General features: G+C 49.3%; 2 protein-coding genes and 1 long non-coding RNA gene across 3 annotated transcripts in view; 2 read left to right on the forward strand and 1 right to left on the reverse strand.

Annotated features, from left to right (window-relative positions):
• Positions 1–810, reverse strand: part of PEX14 (peroxisomal biogenesis factor 14) — a 151,164-nt gene extending 150,354 nt beyond the window's left edge. Inside the window, 1 exon segment of the mRNA XM_020974097.2 lies at positions 722–810. Coding sequence (XP_020829756.1) covers positions 722–757 — 36 coding nt within the window. The 5' untranslated portion in view covers positions 758–810.
• LOC144454232 (uncharacterized) lies at positions 749–4,912 on the forward strand. The gene is made up of 2 exons (XR_013482554.1): positions 749–833; positions 1,383–4,912. It is a non-coding gene; the product is annotated as an uncharacterized LOC144454232 (long non-coding RNA).
• A 956-nt stretch (positions 4,913–5,868) lies between these two features.
• Positions 5,869–16,659, forward strand: DFFA (DNA fragmentation factor subunit alpha). The gene is made up of 6 exons (XM_020974117.2): positions 5,869–6,074; positions 8,197–8,358; positions 9,518–9,666; positions 11,388–11,577; positions 11,810–11,949; positions 13,740–16,659. Exons 1-6 carry the CDS (start codon positions 5,960–5,962, stop codon positions 13,938–13,940), a joined length of 957 nt encoding a protein of 318 aa, XP_020829776.1. The 5' UTR covers positions 5,869–5,959; the 3' UTR covers positions 13,941–16,659.
• Positions 16,660–19,466: the final 2,807 nt, after the last annotated feature.

Consider the following 19,466-nt stretch of genomic DNA (forward strand, 5'->3'; position numbering starts at 1 on the left):
TGACTGGGTGACTGCAGAGTGGAGCGCCTGCTGTCTCCAGCAAGCGTGCCCCTCGAGGGCAGGGGCACTTTTGGCCTTTCTTGGCATCCCCAAAGGCACCCCTGCACAACATAGCACATGCCTGATGAACGCTTGTGGACTTGACTGAGGCCCTGGGAAGTCGAAGCATTTGGAGCTTCATGTAGCCCAAGCTCCCCATTTCGCAGAAGGAGAAACTGAGGCGCAAAGAGGCCCCAGGGTCTGGAGCTGAAAGAAGGCTTGGAGCTCGTGGAGCCCGAACCTGTCCCTTTACAGAGAGGGAAACCGAGGAGAGAAAGGGGAGGGCTCCCGGGAAGTCCTTCTCCCGACCCCGGCCCGGCCGCCCACGAGCCAGCGCTCGCCCGAGCTCCGGACCGACTCCAGGGGCGTATGGCCACCCACGGCTGCGGACTGACCCTTCTCGGCCCCCGTCACATCGCGGGAACGCGTGAGGAGGGGAGAAGACAGAGGGCGTGTGCGGGGAAGCAGGGGGCGGGGCCGCGGGCACGCGCGGCCGCGGGCGTTGGGGGGTTGGACGAGGGGTCATTGGGGGAGGGGCAATGAGGGGGGCCCCCATCCCTCCTTCCGGTCCCAAACGCCAGCAGCCCAGGCCGCCGCCCCTGGGCCCCCGGCCCCCGGCCCCAACGGCCCCACCGACCCCGGTGCCAGCTACGGGGCCCCAGCAGCCCCGGCTCCCCCTTACCTGGCTCGTCGGCTCTGCCTGCTCAGAGGACGCCATCTTTCTGAGGCCTGACTAATCGATCGCCGCCCCGCGAGGCTCCTCCTGAACTGAACGCCCTCACTGGCGGACACAGGCAAGAAGAAGCAAGAGCAGAGTGATCGATAGGGAAGAGTGGGCGTGGCAGTGGAGTGGTGGGGCGGGGCCATAGGAAAGTTCTTGCTCGCCCCCACTTCGAGAATAAGAAGCTTAACGAGCCAGCCACTTAGTGTGCCAGCCCCTGTCCTGAGCGCTTTACAAATGTGAACTCATTTGATCTCCATTTTCATCCCTATTTTACAGAGAACTTGCTCAGGGCCACGCAGCCAACAACAACAACAATAATAATAATAATAGCTGACATTTATATACCTCTTACTCTGTGCCAGGCAATGTGCTAAGCGCTTTACAATTACAATCTCACTTGATCTTCACAACAACCTTGGGGGACGGGGAATATTATTATCCCCATTTTACAGATGAGGAAACTGAGGCAGGCAGAAATGAAGTGACTGGCACAGGGTTACCCAGCTAGTTAGGATTTCCAGTCAGGATTTGAACTCTTAAGTCCTATGTGCCTTCAACTCTTGGAATTTAGAGCTGGAAGAGACCTATCATCTAATGATGTTAATAATCCACGTTTCAGGTCACAGATGGGGCATCAAGTCCCTTCCAGCCCTTAAACCCATGATTTATGCCAGAAACTCAAGCACAAAGACAGAAGGTGGTTTCCCAAGAGCTGCTGTTTGTCCTTCGTTCTGGAAGAGGACCATGACATCAGGGATCTGATGCTGTGACATGCAAGTGAATTGGATTGAAGTGAGGGAGGGCTGTGCCAAGTCACCAGCCTCACTTTCTCTTCTGGAGCCATCTGGGTCCAGTGGCAAAGTAACAGAGCCTTGATGGGAACCCATTCACTGCACCACATCCTGGCCTATGCTAAGATATTATCAGTGACTTATACAGTATAACCTCTTTCAAGGCATTTTGTAACTCATCATTTCTGTGACTTCCTAAGACAAAAAGATGGCCTCTGCTTCCCAGGATTCTAGGGTCTCTCTATTAGAATGGAAATTCATTGTACTTGAGTTCCCAGCAATTAAAGCCTCGCTTAACCTGGAATTCCCTCCCTCCTCTTGTCCTAGGACTTCCCTGAATTCCTTCAAGTGCCAGCTAAAATCTTATCTTCTACCTGACTTTCCTCACCCTTCTTAATTCTAGTAACTTCCCTCTGTTGATTATTTCCAGTTTATCCTATCTGTATCTTAGATCCCACCCCCCCAGAGACCCTGCTGGTGATGGCCTCCCTGATGGCAGGCGAGCCTACCTCCTGTCATGAGACTCTCCCTCCACGGCCCGCATGGCAGAGCCTTTCAGTGCTTGTGTTCCACTGGGAGAGCCTACAAGTCTTCAAGGTCGAGGCCACACCGTGATGTGCCATCTGTCTTCAGAGAGCAGTTGCCTATGAGTAGAAGATATCCCCTTTTCATTAACATTTCTTCTTTCATTCCATTCTCATTCCCCCCAGGCCTTTTTCTAATTTCCCTCAGGGTTTTAAATACTTTGAGTCCTTTGTTTAAATACCTCCAGTGGTGAGAAACTCAATGTCACTCTGGAAAGACCATTCTTCTATTTAAGGGTACCTGTAATGGTTAGAAAGTTCTTCCTTAGAATTGAGCTAAAATCTAGGGGCAGCTAGGTAGTGCAGTGGATAGAGCACCAGCCCTGGAGTTGAGAGGACCTGAATTCAAATCCAGACTCAGACACTTAACACTTACTAGCTGTATGACTCTGAGTAAGTCACTTAACCCCGATTGCTCAGCAAAAAAAGAAAAGAAAAAAAACCGCTAAAATCTGCCTCCCTGTGGCTGTATAGGAAAGCATACCACTAGGTGGCGCCATAGAGCGCCTTGCCTGAAGTCAGGAAGACAGATTCCTGAGTTCACATCTGAACTCAAGACACAAGCTGTGTGACCCTGGGCAAGTCACTTCACCTTGTTTGCCTCAGTTTCCTCAGCTGTAAAAAGAACTGGAGAAGGAAAAGGCAAACCACTCCAGGATCGATCTCTACCAGGAAAACCCCAAATGGGGTCACAGAAGAGTCAGATACAACTGAAAAATGACTGCACGATAACAACTGAGAGCCACAGGGGTGATCTTACCATTTTATAGATGAGGAAACTGAGTCCCAGAGACGTTAAGTGAGATGCCCAGCGTCACACGGGCAGGAGCAGAGCAGGGATTCCATCCACTTCTGACCCCAAAACCATCGCTTTGGCCACGCCATCATCGGTCTGGGCTGTGGCCTCTGCATCCCCCTTTTACAGGAAAGGCCTTCAGATATTCGAAGCTAGGAACATATCCAGGCCAGGTGTTTTTTCTGCAATGACAGTCACAGAGGGGAGCTGGCAGGGTCTCCAGAGATCCTCCCCAGGCAGCGTTGTTTCAGGTTCCCTTTGCTGCTTGCCCATCCCCCTCCCACCCCTTGATACTACCTTAAGGAAAGATGAAAGCCTGAGGATTCCCAGAAAGCTGGGGAGACAGGAAGCCAGCGGAGCAAGAAGCGCCCCAAGAGAGCAGGGAGGAAGGACCACAAAGTCGCTGAGAAAGTCAGCCTGCAGGCGCCTGCCCAAGGCGGCAGGTGCTGGTGCCTGGCACGCAGTCGGCCCTTAATAACATTTATTTATGGAGTCAGGTCAGTGAAAGGACCATCCCTCCTTCATATGAGCAAACGGTCAACTTTTCCAGGAAGTGGAAGAGGGTTTGTTTGGATGTCCATTGACAAGTGGCTGTTGTGTCGAAATATAGCGATGCATTTTTAAAACTTGTGGGGAGAAAGAAAAGGTGGCAGCCAGAAGCAGACACACACTCCAGGTAAGCTGTGACCAAGGGAGAATGCTGTGGAACTGGTACTTCCTTTGATCTAACTGCAGGTGGTCCTGAGGGTTCTGCCCTGGGCTCTTCTCTCATCTCCCTCTGTTATTGTGCAGTCCTGTCTGATTCTTCGTGACCCCCCATGACCCCATGGACTGCCCATGGGTTTTCTTGGCAAAGATCCTAGAGGGGTTTGCCATTTCCTTCTCCAGTGGATTAAGGCAAACAGAGGTGAAGTGATTTCCCCAGCATCACATAGCCAGTGAGTGTCTGAGACCTCCTGACTCCAGGCCCAGCGCTCCATCCATTGAGCCATCCAGCTGCCTCTTCTACCTCTCACCTACTTCATTTAGTGATCTCATCAGCTCCCATGCATTTAGTTACCTTCTCTATAATGATAACTCTCAATTGGCAAGCGAAGGAAGGCTCAGGGAGACCAGCATCTTCCCTGCCCCAATCTCTCTTGCCTCCCAATCTCACGCATCTCCAGCTGCCTTTCAGACATCTCTAACTGGATGGTGAGTATACATCTTAAACTCAACACACCCAAAACTGAACCCATTATCCTCCCTAAGCCCTCCCCCCCCCCGTTACCATAGAGGGTATCATCATCTTCCCAGTCCCTTGGGCTCCCCACCTGGGAGTCGCTTATCCAAGCTGTTGCCGTGGCCTGGTGATTTTCCCTTTGTTACACCTCTCTGATACACACCCCCTTCCCTCCTCTCACATTGTCCCCACCTTGGTGCAGGCCCTCATAACCTCACTCCTGACCTACTGGGACTGCTCCTGGTGGGTCAGCCTGCCTCCCGGCTCTCTCCCCAATCCAATCCATTCTCCTTTCGGCCACTAAAGTGATTTTCCTAAAAACAGATCTGATTATGTCTCCCCCTATTCAATAAACTCCAGTGGCTTCCTATTGCTTCCAGGAGCAAATACAAAATGCTGCGTTTGGCATTCAAAGCCCTTTATGACCTAGCCCCCTCCTACCTTTCCAGTCTCCCCAGTGAGTACTCATCCACCCAGGGACACTGGCCTCCTGGCTGAGTGCCAGGCATTCTCTCTGGCTGTCCCCCATACCCGGAATACTCTCCCCTCTCGCCTCCAACTACTGACCTCTCTGGTTTCCTTCATGTCCCAGCTAACATCCCATCTTCTACAGGAAGCCTTTCCCAATGCCTGTCTCCCCTGCTAGATTGTAAACTCCTTGAGGGTAGGGACAGTGTTTTGCCTCTTTTTGTATCCCCAGCACTTAGCACAGTGCCTGGTATATAGCAGGCATTTAATAAATGTTTATTAATTGAGTGATTGATCTAAACACTATGCTTCATTGGCTTTTTGGGTAAGTTAGTGATGAACCCAACATCGATCAAAACCTTTGTTTCACCTCATTTCTCATCCTATGTTTGTGGCATTGACTTTTTGAACCTGAACGCAGGATTTCGTCATTTCACACTAGGTAGATCTTTTACAACCTAATTCTGTCACTCCAGGCCTTTAGCTATTCCCAGCTTTGCCCCCCAAATTTGCCTAGAAGGCCATCCATATTTCCTCTGAACCATTCACAAGAATGAGGGAGGAGCGCTATGGCATGTCACCTCTTCTGTCTCACACAGGAGCACAGATCTTGGCTTAGGAGGGGTCTACAGACCATCTAGTCCCACCGCCTCATTTTATGTGTTCTGCCTCTTTTTGTATCCTCAGAGCTTAGCACAGTGCCTGGCACACAGTCAATGCTTAATAAATGTTGATTGAATTGAAATGAGTTATAGACAAGGAAAGTGACACTCAGGGAGACCAAATCAACAGAGTTGGAATTTGAACCCAAGTCCAGGCTCCCTCCAGAGCCAGGATTCTTCCCACCTTACCTAGAAGCACCCACCTGTGGACGTTTTTATGCAGTGAGGGAGAAATATAAACAAACTTCTGGAGTTAACTCTGTGGGTCACCTTGAAAAGTGTACAGGCATCCAGTACTGTGCAAATTGTAAACAGCTATGTTTTGTAAGACATGTATGCAAACAGGAAGACTATATAAATTCAAAGCGTATAATAAATAAACTGAGTAATTCAGAGCGCCGCGAGCAAGGTCCAGAGTCCTGCAGAACCCGCGCTCCTATCCCTTTAAGATGACTCGGAAGGAATCCGCAATCTCCCTTGGGCGGGGCGACTACAAGACCCAAGATGCGTCGGGGCAAACGTGCGTGGCCCGAGGCAGCCTGAAACTACCAGTCCCGGCAAGCCTCAGGCGCGAGCCTACGCACGTGGGTGGTGCCCAAGGGCGAGCTCCTGGCTTCCCGTACACCGGCTGCTACCCAGCCCTGACTCAGACCGTGGCTTCCTGCGGCCGGCGATGGAGTTTTCGGAGGAGCCCACGGGCGCCTTGAAGCCCTGCCTTGTGCGGCGCAACCGGAGCCGGAAGCATCACGGCGCGGCGGCCTCCAGCCTGGAGGAGCTGAAGAGCAAGGGTGCGAGCGGGGATAGGCGGGGTGTGCCCACGCCGGGGGGCCTGGAGGAGGAGGGTCGGGGCAGCGGGGGCATGGGGACTTTGAGAGGTCTGGCCTCGGTTGGACCCATTTCACAGAAGGGGAAACTGAGTCTCGGAGAGGTGGCTCGCACAGGGGCAGGGCTGGCACCCTGGCCCCTGCCCACTTGGGGTCTAGCCCTCCTTCCACTGCATCAGGCTAAGAACTTTAGGGCTGCCTTTGGGCCCTGGGGTTGGAGGGGTGGGGGTGAGTGGGGTGGGGCAGGGCTGTGAGAAGGACATGGTATCACTTTTGGGGCTTAGCCCGGGAGGATGCCTCTGCGGCTGTCCCTGGCTTTGTCCCCGAAGGACTTAGACACCTAAGCTTCCTCTAGACGTCGCGTCCTGGGGGATTAGGAACCGAAACAGCGCCGGGTTTGCAGTCCTGGAACCTGGCTGGCTGGACCCAGTCCTGGCCCTGACCGCAGTGCCCCGTGACTGCCTAAGTGTCAATTTGGAATAGATGATCTCAGGGGCCCCCTTCCAGTTCTGAGTCCTCCACACCTGTGACAAGTCCTCTTTTAGCTCATACCATTAACAGATCACCCTGCTGGCCACCTTCTGTCTGGCCCCTACCGGCCTTTTGGACGTCAGCGTGGTACCCTGTGGAAGCAGGACAGAGCTCCTAAATGCATGTATGCCTCCCTAGTTTGCTTCGCGCATTAGTCACGTTTAAATTGCAGGTTGGCATTAGGGTTCCCTAAGTTCCATCAGCAGGCCTTGGGTGCTTGTGTGAAGAGGCCTCCGCACCCAGAGCCCGGTGTCCCGTCCAGCTTGTCCTCTGCTGAGCCTTTCCTGGAATGTGGAAGGACAGACTTGAGGGAGCGTTTCCTATGATTTTTATTTATCCAGGATTTCTTATCATAGGTGTTTCCCTGGAGACAGCCTCTTGCCCAGTGAGAAAGGTGAAAGTTGCTAATACCACCCCACCCCCCATACCATAAACTTTTTATACGGTTTTGCAAGCAGAAATGCTACCTTGCAACAGTGCTTCCAATATAAGGAATTCCCGCTTCGGGGCAGTGTGCTCAAATCTGTCCCATCTTCAGCTTCTTTATTTGTGAAATGGGAATGGTAGTAGTTTGGGTTTTTTTGAGGCAGTCAGGGTAAAGTGCTTTGCCCAGGGTCACACAGCTAGTGTCTGAGGTCAAATTTGAACTCGGATCTTCCTGACTTCAGGGTCAGTGTTGTAGCCATTGCCCCACCTCGCTGCTCCTGGAAGAGCAGTATTTAAACTAACCACCTTACCGGGATGTTATAGAGAAAAAACTTTTTCATTTTAGTTGACAGTTACTACCACCTGCAGAGCCAATGCACTTAGAAAAGCATTTATTAAGCTCACTTATTGTATATCAGGGCAGCTGGGTGGCACAGTGAATAGACCACTCACTGAGCCTGGAGTCAAGAAGACCTGAGTTCAAATCCAGCCTCAGACACAAGACATATGACCCTGAGCAGGTCACCTCACCCTGTTTGCCTCCATTTCCTCATCTGTAAAATGAGCTGGAGAAGGAAATGGCAAACCACTCCAGTGACTTGGCCAAGAAAACCCCACATGGGATCAAGAAGACTGAAACAGCTGAACAACCAAAATTGTATCCCAGGTGCTGGGGATACCAAGACAAAAATGAAACAGTCATTATTGTCCAAGAGCTTAAGGTCTGCCTAGGGGATGAGTGTATGTGCAATCATTTGCACTAGGAAGAAGGAAGGGGTAAGAAAAGGCTTCCTGGGGAGGGAGTGCGTGAAAGGAGCCAAGGTGACATGAAGAGAGTTGTGCTTTCCAAGAATAAGGCCTGTGCAAATGTGCGGAGGTTGGAGATTGGATGTATGCTGAGTTTGGGCAACAATAAATAGGCCAGTTTGGCTGGAAATTAGAATTTAAAGTGTAGTCATGTGAGATCAGCCTGGAGACTGAGGGTTTAAAGTGCTGGTTTGTCTCAGAGGCATTTGGGAGCCCCCAAAGCATGAGTAGGTATCTAGGAGTGAAGTGAGTAGGATTAACTTCATTTCTTTGGTAGGTCTGTATGTGTTTAAGGCATCTTGTCTCCTGCTTTCTCTCTCAGCTTGTGACATCCTGGCCATTGACAAGTCGTTACTGCCAATCACTCTGGTCCTGGCGGAGGATGGCACCATTGTGGATGACGAAGATTACTTCCTGTGTTTACCTGACAACACCAAGTTCGTAGCACTCACTCACAATGAGACGTGGAAATACAGTGATACAGGTGAGGAGTCCTGGCTGCCCCCTTAGACAGCCCCTGGAGCGAAGCCTTCACTGCCATGGCTTCCCCCTGCACAGCCCCAGAGGCCTGGGTGTCCTGGGCTGACCAAGCCTTAGGAAGGAAATGTTGTTAGGAAGCTTCGATGGAAAGTACTTTGCAAACTTGAAGAATTAGTTATCATCATTATCATTATCATTATTATTCTATGTCAGCACTGCTTGGTGGTAGGAACTTGTTGGTGTAAGAATTCCTATTGGCCAGAACAGAGAGCCACCTGTCTGTAGCTTAGAGAGAATGGTCTGGGGATGCAGGGAGGGCTTTCCCAGGGTTACACAGCTAGTCAGTGTCAGAGGCAGGATTTGAACCCTGTCCCTGCAGATTCCAAAGCCAAGTCTACGTCTGCAACACTGTGGCTGCCTTCTGGTCACCACCCTCTGTATGTTCTCCAGCCCTCTCATAATGACTAAGGAATAGATTCCAGAGCCTGCATCACATGTGCAGTAAATCAGGGGCACTGAGCTGGTCCCCCCTCTTCCCCTTCCAGCCCTAGATTTAGGATGCTGTCACTTTAGTTCCTTCTGCCTCAGTTTCCTCATCTGTAAAATGAAGGAAGTGGAATAGCTGGTCCCTAAGGTCCCTTCTGGCTGAAGGCGTTTCTAGTAGGGCAGTGGTGGGGAGCAAATATCTAGTGACTAGAAACGTTTGGTAATGGTAAAGTCTAACCTAACCCTCAATGTATGTCAGAATAGTTAAAAATTGTTTCATGTTTCAGTCAAGGGAGAAAAGAGAAGTTAAGCCCTTTGCTAGTTTTCCCATGAATTCCTGTGACGTAAAAGGAAGAATCCCAGAAGTTCCGAGCTGGAGGGGCTTTCTGGGGCCCCCTTGTCAACTCATACCATACAACTTCCCCACTGAGCGCTCCTCCAGCCTCTACATGGGGCTCCCCAGTGAGGCAGAGCCAGCCCCCTCAGCCCCTTCTCCAGAAGCCATGTGCTTTTGGACAGCTCCCACCCTAGGAAGGTTTTCCTGAGGTCAAGCCTAGGTCTGCCCTTTTGTAGCTTCCAGCCTCAAGCTGAGGGATTATCACACCCTCAACCACATGTTTGAGGCCCCCTGGGGTGGTTCTGACAAGTGCCTGGCCTTTTCTCCTCTTGTGGGTTAGATGGGGGCACAGCATGGGTCTCTCAGGAATCCTTCGATGGAAAAGATGAAATAGACAGCAGCAGTGAGGGATGCAGGTGGAAGAACCTGGCCAGACAGCTCAAAGGAGATCTGTCCAGCATCATCCTCCTGTCAGAAGAAGATCTTCAGGTAAGGAGCCTCCCACCGTCACATCAGACGCTCCTGCCTCCAACACAGCTGTTTCTCTGTTGTTCATTTTTTTTATAGGGGCTGGGTTGGGTCAATGCTTTAGAAGTGCTGCCTTTCAGACCCCTCCCTTTTCCAGAGGCCTCCCACCAGTCTTTCCCTTCCCATCCACACTGCCCCTTTGCTTTTCCTAGCACCTTATTAGACTCTCAGTAGGTGCTTGTCCCATGAATGAATACCTCTGTGCTTGCTTTTAGCTGTAGGACTTTGAAACTCTCCTCCTCAGCTAGTTACCCTTTCAGCAGACTTAGAACCTAGGTAGAACGACATTTCCCCTGCTGAATGCACTAGATTTATCTCTGAAAATGGGATGTAACTCCTTCCCGCCTGGGTCATTTTAAGTGGTGGGGAGGGGGATGGGGGTAGCACTGACAGAACTGGCCGTGGTGCCTCTGAGACTCTTGAGTGGCAGCCTGGGCCCTCCCTGCCCCGGCAGAGAGCATCGCCAGCAATGAAGTCACTGTTCTGGACAAATAATGCTGCCACATCTGTTCACAGGTTTCTTAGTCTCCCAAAGATGATTCAGCACAAAGACTTGTTCTGGTTTATGTTTGTGTATCTGTGTATCCAGGATTTGTGTGTATACAGGTTGGTCTTCTGCTTTAATGGAGGACAATTGCATTATTATTGTTCTGGGATTTTTTTTTTGTCTAGACTCAAAGTCAGTTTGGGGACCTCCCAGTGTGGCAACTCCTTCTCCCGACACAGACTAGTACGTGTCAGAAGCAAGAACTCAGGTCTTCCTGACTTGAAGGACAAGCTTCTGTCCCCTCTGCTAGGGTGGTTTTTTTTCTTTTCTTGTCCCAAACCCATGATCTTTTGTATGAGTATGAGGAAGAAACTCCCCGTGTGGAAACTACCTCAGGTGATGAAGACAGCCAGCTGAGATCAACAGCTCATTACATGTAAGGAGCAGAGAGGCACCTGGGGCTCCAGAGATGCCCTGACTTGTCCACACTCACACACCTAGTTTGTGTCAGAGGCAAACTTTGGACCCAGGCCTGCCCACCTCCAGGGCTGGCCTCCTGTCCACTCTCCCACACTGCCTCCCACTGACCATTAGTAGCCAACCCTTTTTGTTTTTTAAGGGAAAATTGGCACAGAAAAATTAAATCCATTGTATAGCTGGCTTGAGGGCAGCCAAGTGGCACAGTGGATGAACCTGGGCTTGGAATCAAAAAGTCTCATCTCCCTGAGCTCAAATCTGACCTCAGCCACTTACTAGCTGTGTGACCCTGGGCAAGTCACTTCACCCTGTTTGCCTCAGTTTCCTCATCTGTAAAATGAGCCAGAGAAGGAAATGGCAAATCACTCCAGGATCTTTGCCAAAAAAGCCCCAAATGGGGTCATGGAGAGTCAGACGACTGAAAACATTAGCTGGCTTATTCCACATCTCATTCCATCTCTTTCCTAGCATCTTACTGGCATAATTAACTTTTTTCCCCCCAATCAGACTCAGAGAAATTCGTTCCATTGTATCTCTGGCTTGTTCTACAGCTTCTGCTCCATCTCTTACCTAGCCAGCATGCTTCCCATGGTAGTTTGCTGGCTCCTGGAAAGGGTTCAGATGACTCACTGAAGCCGGGGAAGTTTAGTTGATTTGATAAGACCCTCCTGTGGCCTTATCTGCCTCCTCATTTCTGCCTCCTGTTCTCATGTGCCAGGTGCTTATTGATGTTCCCAGCTCAGACTTGGCCCAGGAGCTCTCCCAGAGCCCTTCGAGAACCCGAGACCTCCAGAACACACTCCAGCAGGTGCTAGACCACAGAGAAGAAGCCCGTCAGTCCCGGCAGCTGCTGCAGCTCTATCTCCAGGCCCTGGAGAAGGAGGGTGGCATCCTGTCAAAGCAGGCGGGTAAGGAGAGAATTGGGGTTTCCCTTTCCCCACATGCCCCCAAAAGAATCCATCTGTGGACTGAGGCCTTCCCTCAGAAAGAAACAAATGGACGGCCCACATGTGGTCACCACCACCACCCAAATGCAGGAGGTGAGGACCTCCTGCCTGGCCCAGGCACACCAATAGGCCTTCGTGGTCTGGGCCTTCACTAGAGCCAGCTGCCAATCACTGTCTTGTGGCTGCCTTGCAGAGCCTGAGACTGCTTTGGATAAAGGGATGGACGAAATGGACACAGGGGTTGCTGGCTACGTCACACTCTCCGGTCATGTCCTAATGGTGCTGAAGGAAAAGTCCTCCCCAGAGCTGAGCTTGTCCAGCCAGGATTTAGAGGTAGGCATCTGTTCAAGGCATCCTGCTGGGCCCTGGGGGGCTCTGGGCTTTGCCCCTGCAGAATGTGGGGCGTTGTCCTTAGGAATGGCTGGGCTCATTTTTTTAAGGCATGGCAGGAGATATAGTAAGAACTTTCTTTTATATAAAGCCTTGTATTTTTGCAAAATGTTTTCTCTGTTGTCTCATTTGAGCCCTAGGACAACCCAGGGGCAGGTGCTGCCAGGATGATTCTCTCTATGGAGAGCCATAGTGAATACAGGGCTGAGCTTGGAGTCTGGAAGACCTGGGTTCGAATCCCATCTCAAACACTAGCTCTGTGGCCTAGAGCAAGTCACCTCTCTAAACCTTAGTTTTCCTTATCCGTAAAATGAGGATCAGAATGTCTAGAGAGTTGCTGTTGTAAAGATTGGATGGATGAGATAACATGGAGCTTATTGCCCTTTAGGTATAAACATGAGATGGCTCAGTTCCTGCCACAAAGTTGGCACGTAATAAAAGTGTGATGAGTGAAGAGAAATGAGGACACCAGCCCGTGGGAAATCAGGTCGGGCTTCGTGTACGAAGTGGCACTTAGGCAGAGTTTTGAAGGAACGGAAGGATTCTAACGTGGAAGTGAGGTGGGAGGGCATTCCAGACCAGGGGCCAGCCTAGTGCAAAGGCCCAGAGATGAGAGACACCCTCTCCTCTCCCCACTGCCATTTCCTTCTCCAGCTCATTTTATAGATAAGGAAACGGAGGCAAGCAAGGTGAAGTGACTTGGCCAAGGTCACACAGCTGGTATTGTCTGAGGCTGAATTTGAACTCAGGAAGATGAGTTTTCCTGCACTGTGGTGCCCCCTAGCTGTCCCTAAATCGAGGAGGTATTCTTCTTTGGTCCCCATCCCCAGATGTACCCTGGGGCAGTGTTCCTCCTCTGCTGTGTGTCTCTATTATAGATGAATGGAAAGGAAAGGCCGCAGGGTGGGTGTTTCCCCTGTGACAGAGCTCAGTCTTTTTCTGCTGGGCATGGTAAGAAGTGAGCCCTGGGCAGGCGAGCATCCTTCTGTATAGCTAAGGAAGGGGCAGCCAGAGCCTGGGGAATCAGCTGCCCCATTTGGTGTCTGGATGGCCTTAGTTTGAGCCTCGTTCCTGACCCTTACAGGCTCTGTGACCCTGGGCAAGTCCTTCTCCCAGCCTCAGTTTCCTCATCTGTAAAGAAGTGCATAGTAATGCCCCCAGATCACCTGAAGGGCTAACTATGGAGTCAGAGATGCCTGGCTTCAGACATGCCTCTGATGCACACCAGCTATATGTGACTGTGGCTAAAAACTCGGTTACCTCCATTGCAAAACAATTGGTCAGTCATCAAACATGTATTAAGCCCTGACTATGTGGACAAGTCACTTTCTTAAGAGTGTAAGATCATAGCTTTAGACCCATGAGGGATGTTGGAGGCCATCGTGTCCATTTTCCAGAGGAGAAAACTGAGTCCAGTGATTTGCCCAAAGCCAGGATTTGAAAACAGGTCTTCTGACTCTTTTCCACAGTAGGGTTTGTGCTCCCCATCCCCAAAACCACCACCACCTCCCAGGGTTGTCAGTGAGGCTCATTTGAAGAGATAATGTCCGTGAAGCGTTTGAAAGCCCATCAGTAATGTAAATCAGCAAAGCTCCCGACACATAGTAGGTGTTCTATTCCCTTCCTTTCCCAAGTCAGGGATCTTTAGGGCAGACATTTGGAACAGCTGAGCCAGTGGGAAGGCAGTGAGGGGGAAGGGGCGAAAACACTGACTGCACCCCTTCTTGCTGTAGTTGGTGACCAAGGAGCACCCGGAGGCTCTGGCCCGAGCGTTAAGCTGGGACCCTGAGACGGCTGAAGCGGTCCAGAGAGCCTGTCAGCAGCAGCTCACCCTGCGTCTGCAGCAGGTCCAGAGCCTCACCGCACTCCGCGGTATCTCAGCCAGGAAGAATTCTCTGACCGAAGAGCCCGTGAGCCTTAAGCGGGCCAAGTGAGCCCCACTTCCCCGCCTCACGTCCTGGCCAGCAGTTGCTGCAAGTCTGGATCTTCCTCGAGGACGTCAGCAGGAACTCGGACTCTGGCTGCTCTCCCTGTCCAGCCCTCCACCCCCTGTCTTAGGGCCTCTCGATGATGGGGGGCAGGGAGCTGGGCAGATGGGCCAAGAAGCTCAGACCCCATTGGGAAAAGCCATCATGGGAATAACATCCTGAGCAACAGAGGCTCTGGTCCTTTTTAGAATCTTTGGGCTACAGAGACCAGAACATTACCATGCAAACTGTAACTGTGGGCTCCTGCCTTGTTCAGAAAGAATTCTAGAAGAGGGGGCTATTTCTCAGTCTCCATCAATGCCCTCCCCCTGTGGCCATCACAGAAAAGCCTGATGGGGGATGGCATGTAGAACATGCTCAGTTGGGAAGGTTGGGGAGGGGAGGCTTTTCTTTTTCAAAGTAACAGGTTTTCAGGGGGCAGCTAGGTGGCACAGTGGATAGAGCACCGGCCCTGAAGTCAGGAGGACCTGGGTTCAAATCCGGCCTCAGACCAAATACTTGACACTTACTAGCTGTGTGACCCTAGGCAAGTCACTTAACCCCAATTGCCTTTAAAAAAAAAAAAGAAAAGACAAAGTAACAGTCTGCAGACCGGGAATAGCTGGAGGTGAAAGGGGCTGGGTATTTCACTCCTAGTACCTAATCCAGAGAGGCAGCTGGCCATGGATGTCAGGACGACCTGGGTTCAAATCTCACCTCCGACACTCCCTGGCAGTGTGACCCTGGACAAGATACTTAGCCCCTGAGTGCCCCAGGCGGAGAAGGTGGTGATCTTTGTTGGGAGAGGGAATTTTCTCACTGGGAGTTCTCTCCACCACTGAAATTAGATACAGGCCAAAAACAAATACAGTAAGAAAGCTCTGCATACATTATTCCATTTGATTCTCGCGTCCACCCTGTGAGGCAGGTGCTAATGTTAGCTCCGTTTCATAGATGAGAAAACTAAGGCCCTTGTGAAATGATTTGACTATGGGCAGAGAATTAAGAAGCGTGTGAGGCAGAATTTGAATTCAGGTCTTACTCCAAGTCCAGTGCCTAGCCACTGCCAAACTATGTATAATGCATGTATATGTACATGACATAGCCACCACTGTGCTATATGTAGTGCATGTATGTGCATGCTGTATAGCTGCCGCTGTACTATATGTAACACGTGTGTATACGTATAATAAAAGATTACATGTCATGAAATTGGCTGTGTTACCACACGTCTTCTGATACCAGTAGGGGAGCTCAGTGGCTCTCCAGCATGTTTCCGTGTAATACAGCGCTGACTGTCTTGATGGTAGGGAACACCAATGATGGATTTGGGCTTGCTCGGGTCTTTGGCGCCATCAGGCCTTTCCATGGAGCAGATTCCGGGTTGCTGGTATGTTTGTTTCTGTAAAGCACCCTTAGAGAGAAAGAGAACACTGCTGCTGACAGAAGGCTCAGATTTCTTTAGCGTTGGAGAAAGCATAAGAGCAGCATTGCATTAGGGGTACAGCTCCCATTGCACTGAAGGAAAGGGAGGTCACACACACACACACACACACACACACACACACACACACACACACACACGCATGCACCCAGTTTTTGAGCCCTCCATTATAACTAACATGCCAGCAGAGGCTGACCTCCAAGGCAGCAATCCACACCCGTATTCCTTCCCCATTCCCTTCAAGGAAGAGAGGTGTGGATTTGCCGTCTCTTCAGGGCCAAGCTTATTGAACTTTTTAAAATAATTTTTTTTGAAGCCTTTTTATTTTTATGTCACATTCATACATGGTCACTCCCTCCTCAAATGAGCCTTCTCTTATGACTAAATAAATTCTTAAAACCAACCAACACTGGACCCATTTCTCACCATGTATGTAGTATTTTATACCCATAGTGCCCCACCCCTACTGAAAATAGGGAGATGCTTTTTCCCATTAAATTGTGAGCTCCTTGAGGGCAGGAAATGTGTTTTGCCTCTTTTTGTGTCCCCAGGGCTTTGCACAGAGTCTGGCACATTTGTGGTTGTTCAATTGGGTCCGACTCTTCATGACCCCATGAACCATAGCACACCAGTATTGTCCATAGGGTCTTCTTGGCAAAGATCTAGCATGGTTTGCCATTTTCTTCTCCTGTTCATTTTACAGATGAGGAAACATGCAAATGGGGTTAAGTGACTTGCCCCGGGTCATACAGCTAGTAAATGTCTGAGGCTGGATTTAAACTCGGTAGTCCTGACTCCAGGACCCGCACTTTATGCACTGAGCCATCTAGCTACCCCTGGCACATACTAGGAGCTTAATATATATTTAATCATTGATTCTTGTGGAGGTGAATGTTGAAAACTAAAAATAAATCAATTTTTAAAAAAGGAAAAATAATAATTGATTCTTCAGGGCCAAGATCAGCTATTACAATTATTTAGGTTTTGTCTTCTAGCATTGTACTCCCGATATACAGCAGCTTCCTAGGAATTCAATCTGAAACGTCTTCTACCTGGTCCAAAGGACTGTGAGCCTTGAACTTGAGCAAGGGTCCTGAACATTTTCTGGAGAGCCCCACCCTATCTCCTCCTCTGGCAGTCAAGTGAAGCCTGTGAACCTCTTCTGAGAGTAAAGCTTTTAAATAATTTAAGAAAGTACTAAATTTCACTTAGAGATTAGTGAAAATAAAAAATATCATTTTATTCTGTTTGCTTCTCTCTGCATCAGTTGATACAAGTCTTCCCATGTTTCTATCCATTCTTCCTACACATTTCCTGTTCCACAGTAATATCCCATTTCCTTCACGTACCACGATTTGTTCATTTCACCTTTCTCCAATTGATGGGCACCCCCTTTGTTTCTACTTTTTTGTTGCCACCAAAAGTGCCATTAGAAATTTTTTTTTTGGTATACATGGGGGCTTTCTGTTTTTGACCCTTCTGGGCTGGCTGCTCCGTAGTAGGATGGAAGAGTCAGAGAATACAGACAGTTAATGGCTTTCCTGAATTTGCCCTTGTGAAGGCCCTCAGTTCTGTAGATCACCTCTGTCCTTCCTCCTGTTCCCAGCATTTGTAGAACCGATTCCATTTCACCCTCATTCCTGGCCTGGAGCCCAGGTCTAGCTGGAGAAAACCTGACTTCCACAGGATGAGGCTGCCTTAAAGAGAACGTTAGGGCTGTTTTCTTTTTTGCTGATCATCCCCAGGAGCAGAACTCCATCAGCTTACCTGGAAGCACACAACAGTTTTGTTTTTTTAAAGCTCACCTATTGCAAAGGTCCTAACATCTTTGGCTCTGGGCGGAAAGATAGGACCACAGGCCTTGCAATTGGGTGGCCAAGTGAATAGAGTGCCAGGCCTGGAGTCAGGAAGACTCATCTCCCTGAGTTCAAATCTGGCCTCAGATACTTACTAGCTGTGTGACCCTGGGCAAATCACTTCACCATTTGCCTCAATTTCCTCCTCTGTAAAATGAGCTGGAGAAGGAAATGGCAAACCACTCCAGTATCTTTGCCAAGAAAAGCCCAGACAGGGTCACTAAGAGTCAGACATGTCTGAAACGACTGAACAACAACATAGGCCTTGCTGTCATTCCAGTGGCTGCCAGGGAGTCCAATCAGCTCCTTCTTGAAACTGGTGCATAGGACCCTGATCCTTGGTCTAGGGAAGAGGTTTTTAATTCTCCTTAGGGTCATGGAATCCCCTTTTTGGGAATCAGATGAAGCCTATGGACCCCTTCTCAGAATAATGATTTTAAATAATTGGAGGAATGCTAAATTTCAGTTAGAGATTAAAGATTTTTTTTCTATCCAGGTTCACAAACACCCTGAAATTTATCCCAGGTTAAGAACCTCTGACCTAGAGGCACATCATTCTTTTTTTTTTTTAACTCCTGTGTGACAAATTTTCTTTAGAGAGCTTTTTTTAAAAAAACAGAAAGTTTTATTGTTTACTTTTTAAATTTTTGGAACCGGTTATTTGCCAATATACACCTCCCCTACCTTGAATCCACCCTTAAAAGGGGAGGTCAAGTCAACCCACATTTCTTAAGCACCTGCTGTATGCCAGGCACTGTAATAAGTGCTGGGTATACAAAGAAAGGCAAAAACAGTCCCTACCTTCAAGGAGCTCAGAGTCTAATGGGTAAGAATAGTGAAGCATAACCATCTAACCTAGTGGCCATGTCTCATGGCAAATGCAGTATTTTGTGCCTCTCACGTCTCCTGGGAAGAGGAAATCATGTTTATTCTTCTGTCTAACTAGACCAAAACTAGCCACTACAGTTACTCTGAGTTTGGGGTTCTTGGTGTGATTTTCATTTGTACTCTTGTAATTAGCCCGTATTTTGTTTTTCTTTACTCTGTACCAGGTAGGCCTTCCTAAGTGTCTCTGAATTTCTTATTGTCATTGTTTCTTAATGCTGACAAAAATATTCTGTTACATGAATATCTATCACAGTTCAGCTATCCCAGTTCCCAATCCATGAGGACCAAATAGGTTTCTTTTTATTTTATTTTATTGCTACTCTTGAAAGACTAGTTATGAATGCTTTGGTCTATGTGGCACCTATCTACCAGTCTTTGACATCCTTGGGGTTTATGCCTAGTAGTGGGCGTACATCAAAGAACTTATCTCTAACTGAATATCTGGTGACATCATAACCTCAAAATGTCCAAAACAGAACTCATTATCTTTCCCCCTAAACCCTCCCCCCTCCCACCTTCCCCTATTACAGTAGAAGGTAACACCATCCTCCCAGTCCTTCAGGCTCCCAAACTGAGAGTCCTCCTGGATTCCTCCCTCTCTGGCAAACCCCTCACTCCATATCCAAACTGTTGCCAAGGCCTATCAATTTCACCTCCGCAGAATCTCTTGTCTATTTCACCTCTGAATCATCTCTTGTTTATTTCACCTCTGAAGCATCTTTTGTATATTTCACCTCCCAGCATCTTGTAGTCTATTTTACCTTTGTGGCATCTCCTGTCTATTTTACCTCTGTGGCATCTCTGGTCTGTTTCACCACTGAAGCATCTCTAGTCTGTTTCACCTTCCAGCATCTCTAGTCTGTTTCACCTTCCAGCATCTCTAGTCTATTTCATTTCCTAGCATCTGGCTTCTCTCAGACATTGCCACCACACTGGTAGACCATCATTACCTCATGCCTGAATTATTGAGATAGCCTGATGGTGGGTCTGTCTGCCTCAAGTTTCTCCCCACTCTAAACCATCCTCTTTCAGTCTCCGCAGTGATTTTCCTAAACAGCAGTTCTAATCATGTCACCCCACCCCATCCCCCTTACTCAATGAACTTAGTGGCTTACTATTGCCTCCAGGATCAAATACAAATCCTTTTCTTGGCATTCAGAGTCCTTCATAACCTTGGCCCTTCCTACCTTCCCAGTCTTCTTGTACTTTACTCCCCACCATGTATTCCTTAATCCAGTGACATTGGGCTCCTGGCTGTTCCACAAACAGGACCCTCCATTTCTCCCCTCCAGGCATTTTCTCTCA

The sequence above is a fragment of the Phascolarctos cinereus genome, unplaced genomic scaffold (genome assembly GCF_003287225.1).
Source record: "Phascolarctos cinereus isolate Bilbo 61053 unplaced genomic scaffold, phaCin_HiC Scaffold_726;HRSCAF=1367, whole genome shotgun sequence".
NCBI classification, from domain to species: Eukaryota; Metazoa; Chordata; class Mammalia; order Diprotodontia; family Phascolarctidae; genus Phascolarctos; species Phascolarctos cinereus.